We start from the raw sequence: 18758 nt of genomic DNA, 5'->3' as shown, positions 1-18758 counted from the left end.
GTTAATTCCCAGACCCCTGGCCGCTTAACAGTTTTGCTGAACGTAAGAGTCAAATTCATTTCACTTTTTTGCTAAAGTTCTACAACCAACAGAATACATTTTGTTTTAACCAATAAAACACTTCTAGCTATACAGGTTTTCAGAAAGTGCTTTTATGTTTTCTATACTTCATTAAATCTTGCAGTAAATACACCTGTAGAATCAGTTCAAGTATAAATACAGCTTTAGAGATGCAGCCTACTAACCCATAACTGTAATGAGAGGACCATCTAGTGGTGACAACCACAATTCACACTGCTATTTAAAAGGCAAATGCATACTGTTAATCTATGCAAGTCACTGGACAACTTCTCAGCCTTCAGCTCTTTCATTCCATAGCTTTTATCATTTCTTTAATTTAGATTTCGACCTTCTATGATGACACTAAATAAACGGGCTTGTTGATTTTCTTCATCTGTTCCTATTATGAGAACATCTATGTCAATTCTTCCACGTGTGAGTTGCTCATAGCATCAAATCATTAATCTGAAGACACTAGCAAGAATGAAGCTGCTAGCAACTAGGCTACAAAATATGTTTGTTTACCTCACAATTCTCTCCTCAGAGAAATCTATAATACCTTTTTTCTTAATACAAGAGACAAACAAATCACCAGTTGAGAAATGAGAGTTGTATTTGGTATGTTTTACATCTCCATCATATTTCAGCTAAATAGATGTGCAGTCTAGCAGACCAAATTAGAACAAGAGTCTAATATTGCCACAAACTAGCAGGGACAGGAGAAAAAAAACTTACATCGGAGGAAGCTGAGAATGTGATACACATCTAATGGTGTTTGTTTCTGTATTTTGAACATGTCAAACAACTGCAGAGACATTCTTCCCCAGCTACCACAGTAATAGAAGCCATGAGAAATCCTCCTCCCTAATGAAGCTGCAGAGAGTAGGCACGGGGAGAGGTTTATGTAAGCACACATTTAACTACAAACAGCTGAAGCTTGGTGGAGCTTCATTACCAAACCAAAACATAAAACAGTAGTAGAGCATTTGCTTCTAACAGCTATTCTGCTTAATTTCTGAAAAGCTCTGGTAGGACTCTAGGTCAACCAATACTCAAGAGAAAAATTTCAGGCAGTTTCTTCACCTTCAGGCATCCTAAAGACACTAAGCTGCCTTGTGAATTAGAGAACCAGATTCCACTCCAGTACAATCTAAACCAAACTTCAACATGAAAACTGAAAATTTGGTCTGAACAAATCTCTGCCTCTTCAGCCCCTGTAAGGATCTAAAGGGAACTGCAGGATTTTTAGGAACTCAGAAAGCTGGATTGCTGGATTGAAACAGAGTTCCCTTCAATACCTTTATGCATACCTTGCTGCCTACTTATAGGACCTGTTCCCCAATTTTAGTAGCAGTCTCAGACTCCTGTTCCAGCCTGTTTTATGCATCTCTTGCAACTCTACTTCCCCCATCCCACACTGTGGAAGGTTCTTGAGGACAAGAGAGCATGCTCAAGCTCTTTCCCTACATGGTTCTCTATAAAGCAGGGGGGCAGCAGTAAGCCTCAGCCACCTTCTTTGCTATTCAACTTTCCTTTTACAAAGGAAAAGGAAACTTTTTCCAAAGGAATGAGCAGAGGCCACCACAGAGGCCAAAGGAGATGCAGGATGGGAAATGGAAACTATGCGCTGGCTTTACATCCCAATTTTCAAAACTGACTATGCAACCTTACAGCATCAAGAGACTAACAGAGCACTTGGAATCTCAGTTAAAGCCTCAGCTGTAATGGCCTACTAGAAGCACAGACTGCATTTGCACATGGGTAGAAATCATATTATGAACAATTTTAGTCTGGAGAAGAGGAGGCTGAGGGGAGACCTCATCACCCTCTACAACTACCTGAAAGGAGGTTGCAGAGAGCTGGGGATGAGTCTCTTTAACCAAGTAACAAGCGATAGGACAAGAGGGAATGGCCTCAAGTTGCGCCAGGGAAGGTTTAGACTGGATATTAGGAAGCATTTCTTTACAGAACGGGTTGTTAGGTGTTGGAATGGGCTGCCCAGGGAGGTGGTGGAGTCCCCATCCCTGGAGGTGTTTAAGAGGCGGGTTGACATGGCGCTTAGGGATATGGTGTAGTTGGGATCTGTCAGTGCTAGGTTAATGGTTGGACTAGATGATATTCAAGGTCCTTTCTAACCTAGATGATTCTGTGATTCTGTGAATTACAAGAGAAATCTGAATACCAAGAAGCAAGTATTTGATCTGAGGTAAAAGCAAGCCATAGTGAACTGATCATTTTTGGCAGTATCCATTAAATTGACAGGCAACTGTTTGGAAGCAGTCCAACAAAAAAAAAAAGCAGAGCATTAACTAGAACCCAAATAACTGTTCATCCCAAGAAAGGACAGAAAACCCTCAAGAAAGTGTTAGAGGACACCAGTACAAACTACTGTACACAAACTCAACTCTATTTTTCTTTTGCCAGGGTTAACTGGTATGGCTGGGTAGAATGAGTTCCTTTACCACTGAAGGTACAGGATTAAGAGCTCCATAAAAAGAAAAAAGCATAATCTTCAGCAAGAAAAGTCTGAGCAATACCGAGCAACTTCATAGATCAAGTGCTCTGCGTCAACTCCTGCAGCGTTCTTTGCTTCCTCAGATGAAAGATTCCTGAGGGACTGACATTCACCCTCCTTCCTGACACTCCCACAGCATGCTTTCCCTGTATGCCCACTCTTCTCCTTCTGTTCAACTCCTATTCTCCTGTGTCTGCATCAGTAGCTCTGTAAACATGACCTCTGAAGTGCCTCTTTCACCTTCACATTGTTTCAAGGATGCTTGAGTATAGCAATAAGACACATATTAGTCGCAGCAGTAACAGAAGGCAATAAATACAAAAACTCTCCCTACGTTTTGTTAGTCCACTTCTGGAGTGTGGTGTAGAGGTCAGACTTTTACCAAAGCAAGCTCACTGCTGTGCACTGACAGCACTGCCACCATCATGAAGTAACCTCTGCTGAAGGTGAGAGACCATTAGCAGATGCCTGGCAAGAATTCCAGAGAAGCCCATGGAAGGAAGATAGTAAAAAAAGTATGTATTTATTTACAGACTGGTTGGCTCCCAGTTGCAGCTCAGAACATCTGTCAAAGATACACACAGAGAGTATGGCAGGCCAGACCAGGACAGGCATCTGTTTACCAAAATTAACAACACTTGATAGACCTTCTTTCTGGTCCACTCTGGCTGGTCTTGCAAGATGGAAATAAAACCACAATACTGTCATTCATGAGCCTCAAGGAGAGAACAGGGTATTAAAGATGATACTTAAACCTGAAATAGATCTACTGCAAAAGGCTAGGGACAAGATTAAAAGCACACCCTTGACAAGAAATCTAATCAGACAGTCCAGGAAAGCCACATAAAAAGGACATTCAGTCCAGGAAATCTACAAAAAAGAACATTCTTTCATTTCCCCAAAAGAACTTTTTCCAGTGTCCATTTTGCCTATTTCTCTGATGCTTCAATAAATGTATTAGTAGCCTACTATCAGGTACCTGAACATTCACTATAATTTTCCTAAATTTAGGTCTTAAACAGAAAGTTTCTTCATCTTACGATGTGAACATGTATTATTTATTACATTACACAAATCTCTGCCTTCTTTGCTTATTTGCCACCTCAAAACAAGACTTAAGGTTGTTCTTTTCCCACAGCAATAAACACAATAATGCAAACTGGAACATGGAAAAAAAGAAAGGAAGAGGAAAGCACCTGACATGCTGGGACAGAAGTGCTACTAGAAAACAAGAAAAGTTTGCAGAACTTACCAGAGTTCCCTCTGCTGTTCTTGCTGCTGTCAGGATTGGCCTTCATTTTGACCATCCTAGGTGTTGAAAAGTGTTTTGGCTGGCTGAGTAGGTTCTGAGGTAAACATTACCTTCTGTCTCCCTAGCTTGCAAAGACATTTTCTTCATTACATCACTTGCACCCACCACAGCTCATGATAAGGTATATGAGAGACAGGTCTGGCATCAAGACTGAGCTGGTGGTCGGACCTCTACTCGGATCTCCACGGTAAACAAACATGCATATCAAAAATCCAGAGAGTTTATTCTGCAGAACTGTATGGTGCTATATGGTTATTTGTTTTATTCTTCCTGAACCATTCCAGACACTCACAACTCTTAGCTTACGATCCCCCCAATATGTCTGCTACTGCAATTCCACTATAGTATGTCATGAAGCGCCTCTTCTCGGATTTAGGAAACTCCATATTGCCTGTCTGCTGTTAACAGGAATATGCCCGTGCCCTGTACACTCACTCCTCAAGATACTCATAGCATAGATACCTTCCCACTTACAGAAGTTGACCTTTTTCCCAGGGTGGTTGTGCAAAACCAATAGGTGAAAACCCCTTCAATCAGTATGAATTTTGGTCAGCTGAATTTAAGCCCAGAGACAAGGCGTTGTAGAATTATTACTAGAAGATTATTACAGACACAGAACTGAGGGATTATCTGCATATATTTGCCATATTGACTCAGAAGACTGTCTGCCTTGGTAAAGTGGTATCACTCTGCCCACAATTTAGGGACATTACCTGTATAGATGACTACCACCCCTCAGTATTGCTGGGCAAACTTTACTTCTGAAGAGAAAGAGATGCCATGTAGAACAAACCTAAATTTTTCCAGATTGGAACACAAAAGCATTCATAATTGTGTCACAAGTTCAAAAAAGACTGATATCTATTAAATTCATTCAAAACTACAAACACACCATGAATATTATTTTCCACTGTTATGTTTTTCCTATCAAAGTTTATTTTTTTTTAAATCTGTATTATATCTTGATATTTTAGGTTCAGAGAATGAAGATGTTAACCCTTTTTTTTGTCCAGGATAAGCAAGATGCAGAAAAGCAAAACAGAATTAAAGCACAGAAGAAAACAATTATTTTAGATGTCAAAGTATTTTACAAGGGAAGAGTCAGGGTTTTTGTAATGTTTTTTAAAATCAGTATTATCCTTGTAAATTCATATCTGGTTCAGGACGTGAGGAAACAACTGTTCTGCATTTAATATTCTTTGCCTCATCTTAACTTTAGTTATTTTCAATATGCATCAGATGAAAGGTGCCATCATTTATAGAAAGATGGTTTCCTCTAGACAGCAGCATTATGTTGCCTTTCAAAATTTAAGTTAACCCTCAACTGTTCACAGTTAAACAACTAATAATAAAGAATATGCAACAAGGAGCTTACCTTTTACACCACCAAATGGACCGTAAGTCATATTACAAGCAGTTCTCTGAAGATTGTGCTCATACATCAGTTTAATCTGATACTGGTTCCCATGTTCCACACTTCCCAGAGTTCCTACAAAACCAAAGGGTATCTATTTATATCTTTGATCCATGCAGTGTGGTAGAAGTAAAGGAGTACCAGTTTAAAAACTGAAAAAACTACAACTTACTCCTAGTGACTTTGAGGTATGAAAGCTCACACTGCTGCTTTAAAAAAAAAAAAAAATCACCAAGCTACAAAATTCTTAAAGGCCAGAACCAGAAATAATTATATTATTATACTAAATATGGTATATCATTATACTAAATATAGTATAAAGACTTAGCAAGAGGCTGAGATTTTATTACTTAAATGTATTTTTCTTCATGTTAGGCACACCTCTAAGATCAGAAAAAAGCCTGCTCAAAGAGGAATTCTTATGATTCTCTAGTTATTCAACGAATATACTATATCCAACAGACAGTCTCGGCTGTAATAGTCTTTGTCTCAAATTAAGCTGTAGCTAGTCATTAGCCATAATTTGACAAAGCTATGCTTAGGGCACATCTATTACTCACCTTTACTCTGTCTAAAATTCAATGCAGTGATCAACAACAACAGGATAAGAAACAAACATATGGTAACAAAAATAATTTTATGATATACATCACATTCACTGAAAAGGTCTGCATGAATTCTAATTTCCTGACTCCTTCAGGGAACTACCAGAAATTCAAAAAAATCTTTCAAAAGAAACTGAAGCTCCCCTTTTGATAATCAAAAGTCTTTCCTGCACCCCATGAAGAAAATAAAGTTCTTCATCATGTAGAATAACACTTGAGAACTAATATTAGCATGCAAAAAAAAACCCCTTTGAGAATAGTCAATCAGCAGGGAAAAAGGTGTTTTGAGCAAATGATATCTAAGTTAAATCCTACCACAGCTTTAAATATACAAAGATTATGCCAACAGCATCTTAAACAACATGTTATGAAAGATTTGTAGCTTATGCTAACCTTTTGGGCAATTTCTCCAGCTAAAATCCAATATAGCTTTTAAGCAATTACCCCTCAAGCAGGCCCACATTAGGGAAAGGATTGCAACACACAAGAGGAAAAAAGCCCTGGCTGAGTAAGTAACCAGCTAAGTAGCAACACCAGAGGAAAAACAAGCTAGTAAGTAGTCAAGTCTGTGTATACTGACTGTAATACAATACCCAGGCCATACTTTAGTCAGCCCTGAAGGATGCTTTCATTTGTCAAGGAGAAGCAGCATAGTTATTTTACTAGGAATAACACGTATGGCAACATGTATAAAGCAAGTAAAGATCACACTTTATGAAAGTGTAATTTGCCATGGAAGCATAAAGAAATAATGATGGTTATTTCTCAAAGGAGCTTGTTCAAAAGTACCTGTTCAGATGACAGAAATTACCATTACAGCATGAATGCTTGCAAATTAGTATGAAAAGTCTATTAAAGGATTGTAAAACTTTACTTTTATTATTACTTAAATGCTTAAGACATGTAGACCAAACAGCAAATTATAACTGGAAAAGAATTCTAGGCTGACTTATTGTTGTATGCCGTTAACACAAATTTTAGAAGAAATTGTTTTAATAAAAATTGTACTGGTAGGGTACAATCCTAAGACATAAGCACTATTACAGAGAAGGGAAAGTATGAAAACTGCAGTACATCTCAAAGTATCACCCCTCAACAAAGACCAATTTTACAGGTGTCTCCAGAGAAGATAACTAGAAGGCAAACAGAATCTGGAAAGAGAGCATGTGTTTGTAACCCATCTGCCTACAAGGCTGTGAATAGGAAGCACGCTGCTCCTACAAGAAGACAATGCTCATATAATGAAAGAAGCCACAGCTGTCCCTGCACAGAGAAAATGAACAACGTGTTTTTGTCTACTGAATTTTGAAAATGGGGATACAATCAATAGATCTCTTAAATCTGTACTTTGCTTTAAGCATACATTAGAGAGAATTCCATGCACAGAATAGGTACTTTATGACTTGTCTCTTCACACACATGATTGCCCCTTCTTACCTATATTAATCTCCTATCTTCTCTTGGGTTACATTATCAATGTTGTGGCTTTCTAAGGAATTACCTGGATTTCTGAGTTCAGAAGTAATTGTAATTGCTTCATTTTTAAAGAGCTGAGTAAGTTGTCATTAAACAATCATTTGTTCATTAGCATGCTGAACCGTAACACCCACTCCTAAAGCTGTTATGAGAACTAGTTGTTCACAAGCACTGTCAACCACAGACCGTGACACCCATCACAGCATCTCAAGCACTGAGCCGATCATAGCAAATCTCTGTTACCCCTTGGGAAATACCTAGACCTAATTCTAATGTTTCCTCTTCATACATGAGTTTGAGTGAGAGAATATGACTGTAGCTCTTCAGCTATGTTGAGCAAACACTGTATATACCAAGTTTAGCATTAACCTAATCCAAACTTTAGAATACACTTAAAATCACTGGAAAGCTTGTATCTGTAAACTAACCTGAAACAGCATATACACAGAGTTTTCGGCAATGCAACACAGCCAGATGAAGTCCTTCAGTACCACTGTAAAGAAGGTTAAAAAAGCAGCATTTTCAGATAAATTCCAAGTAAAATGCATACAGGATAAAATGCAAGTAACATGTGGAAATTACTTTCAGGTGTGGACTGAATCCAAAGGTTTGGGTGTTGGATGCTAGTATAAAAACTCAGAAGTGCTAATCTTCCTAAATTCATGCTGCAGTATTTGGAGTTAATTTCAAAATTAAAACAAATCCTTTAAGAACATATTTTCAGATTTAAGTATGAAGAGCAAGTCAACTATCTTCCCAGTTTAGCTTGGAATTCATTTCAAACAAGGTGCTGTTAGTTCTTCCAAAAACCAAATGGATATGAGGATCATCCCTCCAGACATGTATTATTCAGCAACTGCATACATCACTTTTTTTAAAATTCACTTTTGTACTAGCTGCATGGAACCTAAATTAATTAAACTATAAGGCAGAAGTCATAAGCTTAGAGTCCTATAGCCACATTCTTCTTCCTCCAAACCTACGTAGTTTGTCCTACAGAAAAAGTTCTTGTGCTGTAACTATAGAAAATGTTTTAGATCATTTCACATTACAATTCCTGCACAGGGTCACTCCATGAATGCCTGAATAAAAGAAGAACAGTTTCCAACTGATGTAGGCCTTTCAGCTTGTGGCCTTTGGCCTCAGAGCACCAGTCTTTCCTGTGGTTAGTACAGGTTTTTCTCTCATTTTAAAAATAAAGTTCAGGCTGCAGTATTAGAAGTTAATTTCAAAATTAAAATTAATCCTTTAAGAACATATATTTATTTGGCTGTAGAAGAATCTACTTAGGAGAACTTTATTTTAGAAATTGGTTCTTAAAGGATTCTCTCACAGCCAGTTAAATATAAGGCCTTAGAGTCATCATATCCCTCCTCTACCTGGCCACTTATTTCCACTAAATGCATTGGAATTAAAGATCTTCAGTCCTCTATCAAACCCAAAACAACTGGCCAATATTACACCTTAGATAATAACAAGTTACTCAAGTTTTCTTAACACCTAAAAACTTTCAACATAAGGTTTTTCCTGTTCAACATACTTTTAAAAAAATCGTACAAGTATCTGGAAGATTATCCTCCACATATACATTAAGTAAAAATTCTCTCATATCAAGACGATTCAAGAAGCAGATCAAATGCATACTACAGTATCCATAGATGTGCTTAATTGTTATCCATCTGGAAACTGAACACTCACCCCCCAAATCAAAGAAAATCACATCTAAGCCTTAAATAAACAGCAACAAACATAGCCTGTTGATGACTTACGAAACAAATTTTCCCACTTCCACCTGCAATATTGGTTCTCGTAACTGCACTTCCAACAGCAAGTCTTCAGGTTGTAGTCCATCTCCAGGTTTCACGGGATGTGGATTAAAGATTCGGAGATATCCCATATAACTACCCACAATAATTTTATCTATGAAGAAAAAAAAAAAAGGAGACTGCAGAATACAATAGCACATGCAGGATTCAATTTCCTGTAGAAGCACTTCAAAGAATACCCTAAAAAGATAGAATATTTCCATGATTCAACTAATGATTATGTCCCACTCTGGTTTTGAAGAGTACTTCCAGCTTTCAGCTTCTACAGTTTGGAGTGGTGCACAGACATACCACATCAGCAGAGGTGTAACATTTTAAAACTGGGACCAATGACATTTATCCAAATGCAAACTAAAGCCAGATAATTACTGCATCAGGTCAAAGCTAGGCCTTGAGATCACCTGCTCTTGAGACAGATCCATTACCTCAAAGAGGAACGCAATAGTTACATTCAGTTATTCTGGAATCAGTATTTTAAGCAAGCAGTCATTTGGCTGTCAGTGAATAACAAAAAATTATTAATGAAAAAACCCCAAAGAGGTGCCTCCCATGACATAACAACCAAGAACTCAAGTCGGTTGCCAGTACTTATTTCCTCTAGATATAGGTCATCATATCAATGCAGATCAAAATCAAAACCAATAAAACTTGTCCACAAGTCAGGAGAATATACAAGTACCCCTAAACCAAGTTTTCCAGGCTCTAAGGGCTTTGCCTAGTTCCACAGGACCCCACGTCAAAAGCTCAAAACAGCTGCTTGCTTCCTCTCTTCTTCAGCCACAAAAAACTTGTACCCCTAAGTCCCTCATTCAGAGAACTCTGACTGCCTTCCCCCCCCCCCCATCTTTTCCTCAGTTCAGTAACAAGTATTCCATCAGAAGTAAACTAAATTCATTTTAATTATTAATTCCTTAAAAATACTTAAGTGAGGACATTTTGACCTGTGGTTCAGCAATTGCAACTAGCTGATTCACTTCTGGTCCTGAACTCTGGAAGAAAAAGAGCCTAATCTAGAAACAAAGAGAAAATACAATGTTGAGAAAGTAAATAAAACAGCAGACTACTACTCCCACAACATGCTTTCATATCAATTATACTTTTTTACCACTAGGAAAAGACTATTTAGAACTCCAGCAGAATTCTGAGGTTTTTGATCATGGGTTGGTCTACAAAACACCAGGCCTGCTGGCAACAGTGCAGGTACACCTGTCTCAAAGGGGGAAAAGGATCTTTGTGCAGGAGTTAGCAGGGCTCACTGAAAGAGCTTTAACTAGATTTGAAGGGGGAAAGGGATAAAACCAGGCTCGCTAGAGATAAGCCTGGGGGCAGCAGACCAATGTTTGAGGGACAGTGTACTAGCAAGGTCCTTCAGTCTGCCATCCCAGTGGAGGTAGGGGACGGAGATCCACATGCAGCAAAGGCTCAAGGGTTATTGATCTGCTAGAACTACGGAAGCCCTAAGGAATTAGGGCTTCTCGCCCAAAAAAGGCGGTGGGATCAACAGCCCAATTGAAGTGCTCTACACCAATGCACACAGCATGGGCAACAAACAGGAGCAGCTGGAAGCCATTGTGCAGCTGGAAAACTATGATACAGTTGCCATCATGGAAACACGGTGGGATGACTCACATAACTGGAGTGCTGCAATGGATGGCTATAAACTCTTCAGAAGGGATGGGCAAGGAAGGAGAGGGGGTGGGGTAGCCCTGTATGTTAGGGAGTGTTTTGGCTGTCTAGAACTTGATAATGATAACAATAGGGTTGAGTGTTTATGGATAAGAATCAGGGGGAAAGCCAACAAGGCAGATATCATGGTGGGAGTCTGTTATGGACCACCCACCCAGGATGAAGAGGCAGATGAGATATTCTATAAGCAGCTGGGAGAAGTCTCTCAATCGCTAGCCCTTGTTCTTGTTGGGGACTGCAACTTACCAGATGTCTGCTGGAAATGCAATACAGCAGAAACAGTCTAGGAGGTTCCTGAAGTGCATGGAAAATAACTAAAAATAACTTCCTGACACAGTTGGTGAGTGAGCCCATTAGGGAAAGCACCCCAGTGGACCTGTTGCTTCCAAAGAGAGAAGGACTTGTGGGTGATGTGATAGTTGGAGGCCATCTTGGGCACAGTGATCATAAAACGGTGTTTTCGATTCTTGGAGAAGTAAGGAATGGGATTAGCAGAACTGTCACCTTGGACTTCTGGAGGGCAGACTTTGGCCTGCTTCAGGGCCTGGTTGACAAAGTCCCTTGGGAGGCAGTCCTTAGCCCTATTTTTGTTGCTAGGTGCAGGCCATCCCTATGTGCCAAAAGATGGGTGGCAGGAAAGACCACCAGCCTGGCTGAACAGAGAACTTTGGCTGGAACTCAGGGGAAAAAAAAGAGAGTTTATGACCTTTGGAAGAAGGGGCAGGCAACTCAGGAGGACTACAAAAATATCGTGAGGTTATACAGGAAGAAAATTAGAAGGGTGAAAGCCCAACGAGAACTTGATCTGGCTACTGCCATAGAAGACAAAAAAATGTTTCTATAAATATATTAGCAACAAAAGGAGGGCTAAGGAGAATCTCCATCCTTTACTGGACGCGGGAGGAAACATAGTGACAAAGGATGAGGAAAAGGCTGACGTGCTTAATGCCTTCTTTGCCTCAGTCTTCAATAGTAAGATCAGCTGTTCTCGGAGTACCCAGCCCCCTGAGCGGGAAGACAGGGACAGGGAGCAGAATGAAGTCCCCATAATCCAAAGGGAAAGGGTTAGCAACCTGCTACACCACTGAGACACACACAAGTCTATGGGGCTGGATGGGATCCACCCAAGGGTACTGAGGGAGCTGGCAGAAATGCTCACCAAGCCACGTTCAATCATTTACCAGCAGTCCTGGCTAACCAGGGAGGTCCCAGGTGGCTGGAGGCTGGCAAATGCGACGTCCATCTACAAGAAGGTCCTGAAGGAGGATCCAGGGAACTGCAGGCCTGTCAGTTTGATCTCAGTGCCAGGGAAGGTCATGGAGCAGATCATCTTGAGTGCCATTACATGGCACATATGGTACAATCAGGCAATCAGGCCCAGTCAGCATGGGTTTGTGAAAGGCAGGTCCTGCTTGACAAACCTGATCTCCTTCTGTGACAAGGTGACCCACTTAGTGGATGAGGGAAAGGCTGTGGATGTTGCCTACCTGGACTTTAAAGACCTTTGACACCATTTCCCACAGCATTGTCCTGGAGAAACTGGCTGTTCGTGGCTTGGATGGGTGCAGTCTTACAGGGTAAAAAAACTGGCTGGATGGCACAGCCCAAAGAGTAGTGCTGAACAGAGTTAAATCCAGTTGGCACTGGTCACAGTTCCCCAGGGCTCAGTACTGGGGACAGTTTGGCTTAATATCTTTATCAGTGATCTGGATGAAGGGATCAAGTGCACCCTCAGTAAGTTTGCAGACGACACCAAGTTGGGTGGGAGTGTTGATCTGCTCGAGGGTAGGGAGGCTCTGCAGAGAGATCTGGACAGGCTGGAGCAATGGGACAAGGCCAACTGTATGAGGTTCAACAAGGCCGAGTGCTGGGTCCTGCACACCAACCCTGTGCAACGCTACAGGCTCAGGGCAGAGTGGCTGGAAAGCTGCCCGGCAGAAAAGGACCTGGGGCTGCTGGTCAGCAGCCAGATGAATATGAGCCAGCAGTGTGCCCAGGTGGCCAAGGCGGCCAATGGTATCCTGGCTTGTATCAGAAATAGTGTGGCCAGCAGGACTAGGGAAGTGATTGTCCCCCTGCACTCAGCACCAGTGAGACCACACCTTGAATACTGTGTTCAGTTTTGGGCCCCTCACTACAAGACAGACACTGAGGTGTTGGAGTGTGTCCACAGAAGGGCAACAAAACTGGTGAAGGGTCTAGAGCACAGGTCTTCTGAGGAGCAGCTGAGGGAACTGGGGTTGTTTAGCCTGGAGAGAAGGAGACTCAGGGGAGACCTTATCACCCTCTACAACTACCTGAAAGGAGGTTGTAGCAAGGTGGGTGTCAGTCTCTTTTCCCAAGTAAAAAGTAATAAGACAAGAGGAAATGGCCTCAAGTTGCACCAGGGGAGGTTTAGACTGGATATTAGGAATAATTTTTTCACTGTAAGCGTTATCAGGCATTGGAACAGGCTGCCCAGGGAAGCGTTTGAGTCACCATCCCTGGAGGTATTTAAAAGACATGCAGATGCAGCACTTAGGGACAGGGTTTTGTGGTGGACTTGGCAGTGTTAGGTTAATGGTTGGACTCAATGATTTTAAAGGTCTTTTCCAACCCAAATGATTCCATGCATTTCTACTGAAAAAGGTTGTACACCAAACCAGTAACAGCTCAACTTCATTCAAATCCTCCTGAAAGGGACAATCTAAAATAAAAATAATGTTATAAAGAATATGGCAATGGGGAAATCAAACTCAAGTACCTCTACTGAGCAAAAACAGCTCCAAGATGAGCATGAGTGTATCATTGAGAAAGATCACAAATACTTATTAATTTAAAAAACATACACACTCAAGACCTCCCCCTGACAGCAAAGATCATTCCACATTTTTAATGACTACATAGAAAAGCAGAGTTTACTCAAGCAGAGTCACTTATTTCAACAGCCCATTTATTTTCCAGGCAGAAAAGGTTGTTTTTCTAAAATTCTTCACTTATTAGGTCTCACCTTTCTCTTTTTCAACAACTTACAAAGTGCATTTGCTCCCATGACTAATTGAAAATGTTCTATTTTAAAGATATCTACCACTGAGGGAATAAGACATGAGAGAAATTACTACTGAACACAAGCCAGAATTAAGATGTTTAGAAACTTACAAATGTACAAAGACAAATGGTACTGATTTTGTCTTCTCAAGCCTACCAGGACACATTAAAGATAGCAGACTTTACCTGGCCAACTAGCCAGACTAACGAGCTTTCAGTAAGCATTGGTCAAAGCAAACTTGCAGCTGTGTAGCGTAAGTCAACAACCACGTAATTCTGAATTTACCTTGTCCACTGCCACTATTATCAACATCAGCAACACACAGGCAGCCCTGGTCAAATTCTTCCTCTTCTCCAAGTATGGTGGACCACCAGTCTCTAGCTTTAAACAGCGACATTTTTCTCTACTGAAAAGGAAACAAACCATTCTTAAAGTGTATACTAATATATATACAAATGTTTATACAAACAACTTTGTTAGTAACAACTTTGAGTATGTTCTACCTCTTAGTTTCACATGGCTCTAGTGCGAGGTCAATAAATGTTAATTTCAGGTGTCTTGGGTTTCTGGTTATGTAGTTCAGAAAACAACCTTACAAAACTTGTTGTTAGTTTACAAATTAGTTGTGATAGACACTGCTAGTTATACAAAGAAAAAAACCACCAGCTTTTTTTAAATTGTTAAAAGCCTTAAGTAATACAAGTTTTCAAAGTCACAGAACTGAGGTTTTCTCTCTTACCAAGGAACATCAGGAAAAAGAGATTCTGATGCAAGTTTTCTGCAAGAGAACTTATTTTTAGAAAAGTAAATGAAGACATAAACAGACATCATCAAAATCTCCACCGAGTAATCGCCTTGAAGACGCCCTAGTGACACGACTAAAGAACTCGGTCAGATAGGGCACAAATCAGCTTTTCTGCTCCCTAGCTGCTGTTATTTTAAGAAGGTGGGGGGAGAGAGAGACTAATCCTTTTGTAGGCGGCTTGACAATAACATTACCCTAGCTCAAAACTCACAGCTCTGCCATGAGTAGGTCAAACCTGAAGACACTCGACCCCCCAGCCCGCGGAGGAGGTGAGGGGCAGGCAGGCAGCGCCGGCTCCGGCGGTTCCTTCCGGGAAGAAGGAAAAATGATGGGCTCACCCCTTGTTTTCCTTCGGAGCAAACGCAGCCTGCAAGCCCGCGCCTCTCCTCTTTAAAGGAAACCACGTCCGGCAAATAAAACCATTTCTCTTCTCACTTGAGGCGGTTACCGTCGCTATGCCGGCCAAGCAACCTGCTGCAGCCGAGTGCAGGCTGGCGGCAGCACCGCCCTCCCCACAGCCCCTCTCCCTCACAGAGCTCCTGCACGGCACCCGCAGCACTCCCACCCGAGCCCCGCCCGGACACTCACCCACGCCCCGGAGCGGGAGAAGGGAGACAGAGACCGGCGGGGACTTACCTGGGCGACAGACAGCACCCCCCAGGTGCGGTGCGCTCCCCGCCGCTGCGGGGCGGCAGCCCCCTTTCCTCGCGGGAGCTCCTCGCTTAGACGCAGCCTGAAGCGAAGCAAAAGGCGAGGCACAAACCAGCAGCATCACCGCACCCTCCCCACTGCTGCCGCCGCCATCTCCGGCGCCCCGCTCACCGCGCGTAAAGCACCGGCCGCGCCCCGCCCCGCCCCGCCCGGCCCCGCCCCTCCGGGAGGGCGGGAGCGCCGCGCCTCGCGCCGACACCGGGAAATGTAGTTCGGGAAGCGGCGCCGCGGACCGTTGGGCTCTGCCATTTCTTCCGGTACGGGGGGGGGTGAATGAAAAAGAGGCGTTGCTTTGCGTTTCCCGAGGAAAGACCCAAACCTCCCGGCTAGTGCTTTTCCTTTCAAAGCCCTCACAGAAGCCTCTCGCCCTCTGCGGCGCCCGGCTCCACCAGCCGCCCCCCTTTCCTTCTCCCCCCCCCCCCCCCCCGCCCTTTTCCACTTGCGTGGTACCGCCGGCCGGCCGCGCGCACGTGACGTCTCGCGGGGAGCCCGCGCCGGAGCCGGGGGGGGAGAGAGAGAAGGAGAGGGAGGGAGGGAGAGAGGGGGGCGGGCGGCGCGCGGCGCCGTCGTTACCGCCCGGCCGGGTCTGGCGGTTGTTTCGGTGGGGACGCGCTCGGGCCGGCGCTGAGGGGCACCCCCTCCTCCTTCGTGACACCCCCCGCCTCCCTGCAGCGACCGGTCGGCGCCTCAGCGTGCCCCTGGCAGCTACCATGGACAGGACCGCCGTGGCGAAGATGGGGGCGGTGGCCAGCGCCAGCGTGTGCGCCCTGGTCGGCGGGGTAGTGCTGGCCCAGTACATCTTCACCATGAAGAAGAAGACGGGCAGGAAGACCAAGATCATCGAGATGGTACGTGGTGAGAGGCCGAGAGCGGGGCGGCGCAGCGGAGGCCGGCGCCCCGCCGCCCCCGGCCGCACGCCCTTCCCCTTCTCCTTCGGTCTCCTCAGGCTCCCCCCGGCCGCCCCCGTGGACGCAGGCCGATATCCGCCCCCCGCCTCCGCAAGGCGCGGGCGGCCCGACCCCCGCCGCCCTCAAATACCGGCCCCTTGCCCAAAGCACGCGAGTCCCTTCTCCTACACGTCCGGAGCCCGCTGCCGGCGGTCCGGCTGCTGGCTGACGCCAGAGGTTGAGATGGGTCTCCTCTCCAGATGTGCGGGGCTGGCTGTGTCTTGTGCCCACCCCTGAGGCGAAGGGGCTGAGGGAGGGATGTCGAGCCCAATTTCTCATCATAAAGACAGACGCGGGGGGCAGGTGCAGCTGGGCCACCACAGCATGATCCATCCATCCGCGCTAAAAGCGTCTGCTCTGGCCTGGCCTGGCCTGTCCGGCCCGTATGTACCTATGCGTAAAGCTCAGTGGTAATTTAAAAGCCTACTTGTAACTTGTTTAAAAGAAAAAGGGGGGGCGTGTTGGCGTGTTTAGCCATCTGTTGCAAATAGGAAGCAATGTCTGTTCACAGTTACTATAAAAGGAAGATGGAGCTGTCTCTCTTACTGCCCTTGTTAAACTTGCTATTTCGGGTATTATTTAAATATCTGCTTATTAGTAACTGGATGGTAAAAGGTCTTAGTTTAGACAGTATGCTGATTATGTTGAAATCCTTCAAAATTTGAGGTTTATGATTTGGACACCGCTGTACCAAAGAACTGAACTGAAATCATCGAGTCACTTGATGTTAGCCAATGGATATTTTGTGATCTCCCTTGCAAAGCCTTAGTAAAAGCTCAGATTTATTTTTTTAATTGCACATGGAAACATAGATTTTGCTGAGAACTGGGACTCTATGTAAGTTGTGAGCCAACCACTCACTTGGCTACGTGATGCAACACTTGCCATTGGAAGTCATACCATGCAGTTTGTGATAATGTGGAATTACACTGTGCATTTTTACTAATCATGGAGTCATCATACTTACTGTTGAAAAAATATATGAATGCTGTTTCTAGTCATCACTCACATCACTCACAACAATTTGGAGCGGGGTGTCTTGCTTTTTAGTTTCTGTGAGCCCACTTAAAACAGCTTGTGGGAGAGCAGAACATTTGGATTGCCACTGTAGAGAGGCTTTAGATCTGTTTCTAAAAAAGGTCTCTGGACTCTATATCAGGATTTTACAAAACTGATTTGAAAACTTACAGTTGCATAACACTAGTTAACTATATTAATTTTTTTTAATTCTAGAACTTACTTTAGAGTTACGTCAACCATAAAATAACAGCATTTAAAACCCTGAGCATACAAACACTCAAAAGGCAGATCCAATAGTTTCACCAGCTTCTATTCACAGTATCCCATTTGAGTTGTAGTTCAGAAAGTGCCTAATAATTGCTGTATTTGTATTAACTTTCTGTACAATGTTTAAATGGTGTTTTGGCTGGGAAGACTTTGACTTTTATCTTTGTTGCAAAGATTTTGCCTTTGGTATGGGAAAAAAACCATTACACCAGTATTAAATTGATTTCTGGTAAGTGAATTTCTTAAGTATGTACTTCAGAAAACATTTTCAGAGCTGTGTTCTTGGACGCAGATCCATGAGCCTAAACAGATACTTCTAAAAATTCTGCTTTTATGATCAGAGCTTTTCTCAACTTTAAATTGCAAGGGAAAAATAAAGCTTGTTCAAAGCATGTCAGCCTTCTCATACAGAAACATGTTACCAGTTGGATGCAACACGTTAATACTACCTGCTCATTTAGAGAGCTAGCATTTCAAAGGATATTCAAGCTGGCAGCTTCTTCATCTAGCAAACATCTTTAGTTCATCAGCTGCAAGTCTTCTTTCTTCCTCAGGAAGTATTTTCAGTGGACACATGTAACCAGGCTGTGAAATTTCTTTGAATTAAGTGAAATAGTTATGTAAACTTCATACCAAGAAGTTTAGTTCATCAAATAAGGGCAAAAATGTGTTTAAGTGTTTGTTTTACTTGAATATGCTGCATTCTAGAGAACTTCCTGAAATAGTTTTATCCACCAATGTAGATTTGATTCAATGTTTGTTATTTACATGACACTGCATTTGGTTTAGTTTATCACAAGAGAGACCTTCCTTTGAGCTTCAAAGAGAAGGTGCTGTTTTCCAGTCTGTAATTTAGTGTAAGGTAGGATGGTGTTGAGGAGCAATGCTGCTTTATTGAAATGTATTTTTTCTAGTACACGAGTTACTATACCAGCCTGGTCTTCTGTGTTAGATTAAAATTACAGGACTGTTCTGTATTTTCAGTAGATTTTTTAGTTCAAGTTTTGTTTGGGGAACATTACACTTTGGTTTCATACCCCCATTAGAGTCAGAATTACCTTGATTTATAACTTTTATCAAAATCAG

At 42.6% G+C, this 18758-nt stretch overlaps 2 protein-coding genes across 10 annotated transcripts in view; one reads left to right on the top strand and one right to left on the bottom strand.

Moving 5' to 3' along the window:
* Window positions 1-15557, bottom strand: part of BBS9 (Bardet-Biedl syndrome 9) — a 323390-nt gene extending 307833 nt beyond the window's left edge. For 3 of the 7 annotated variants that reach the window (XR_012625295.1, XR_012625297.1, XM_074841223.1), the window contains exons 1-5: window positions 15364-15557; window positions 14208-14328; window positions 9152-9302; window positions 7811-7875; window positions 5263-5376 (exon numbers count right to left, since the gene is read on the bottom strand). Coding sequence is in view for 4 of the 7 variants with exons in the window: in XM_074841223.1 (XP_074697324.1) it covers window positions 5263-5376; window positions 7811-7875; window positions 9152-9302; window positions 14208-14319 (442 nt within the window). In the remaining 3 variants the exon portion in view is untranslated. Of the gene's footprint in view, window positions 1-3827; window positions 3850-5262; window positions 5377-7810; window positions 7876-9151; window positions 9303-14207; window positions 14329-14661; window positions 14701-15363 lie in introns of those variants that run through there. The other 4 variants (XM_074841233.1, XM_074841242.1, XM_074841252.1 and 1 more) reach the window with 4 other exon arrangements.
* A 400-nt stretch (window positions 15558-15957) lies between these two features.
* Window positions 15958-18758, top strand: part of NT5C3A (5'-nucleotidase, cytosolic IIIA) — a 28989-nt gene continuing 26188 nt past the window's right edge. The window contains exon 1 of one of the 3 annotated variants that reach the window (XM_074841290.1): window positions 15958-16286. In XM_074841290.1, the coding sequence (XP_074697391.1) occupies window positions 16149-16286 (138 nt within the window). In that variant the 5' untranslated portion in view covers window positions 15958-16148. The remainder of the gene's footprint in view (window positions 16287-18758) is intronic. The other 2 variants (XM_074841298.1, XM_074841320.1) reach the window with 2 other exon arrangements.

This window comes from Strix aluco, chromosome 1, assembly GCF_031877795.1.
Source record: "Strix aluco isolate bStrAlu1 chromosome 1, bStrAlu1.hap1, whole genome shotgun sequence".
Classification (NCBI taxonomy): Eukaryota; Metazoa; Chordata; class Aves; order Strigiformes; family Strigidae; genus Strix; species Strix aluco.
The sequence above is the reverse complement of the archived record's forward strand: the minus strand, read 5'-3'. Positions and strand labels throughout refer to the sequence as shown.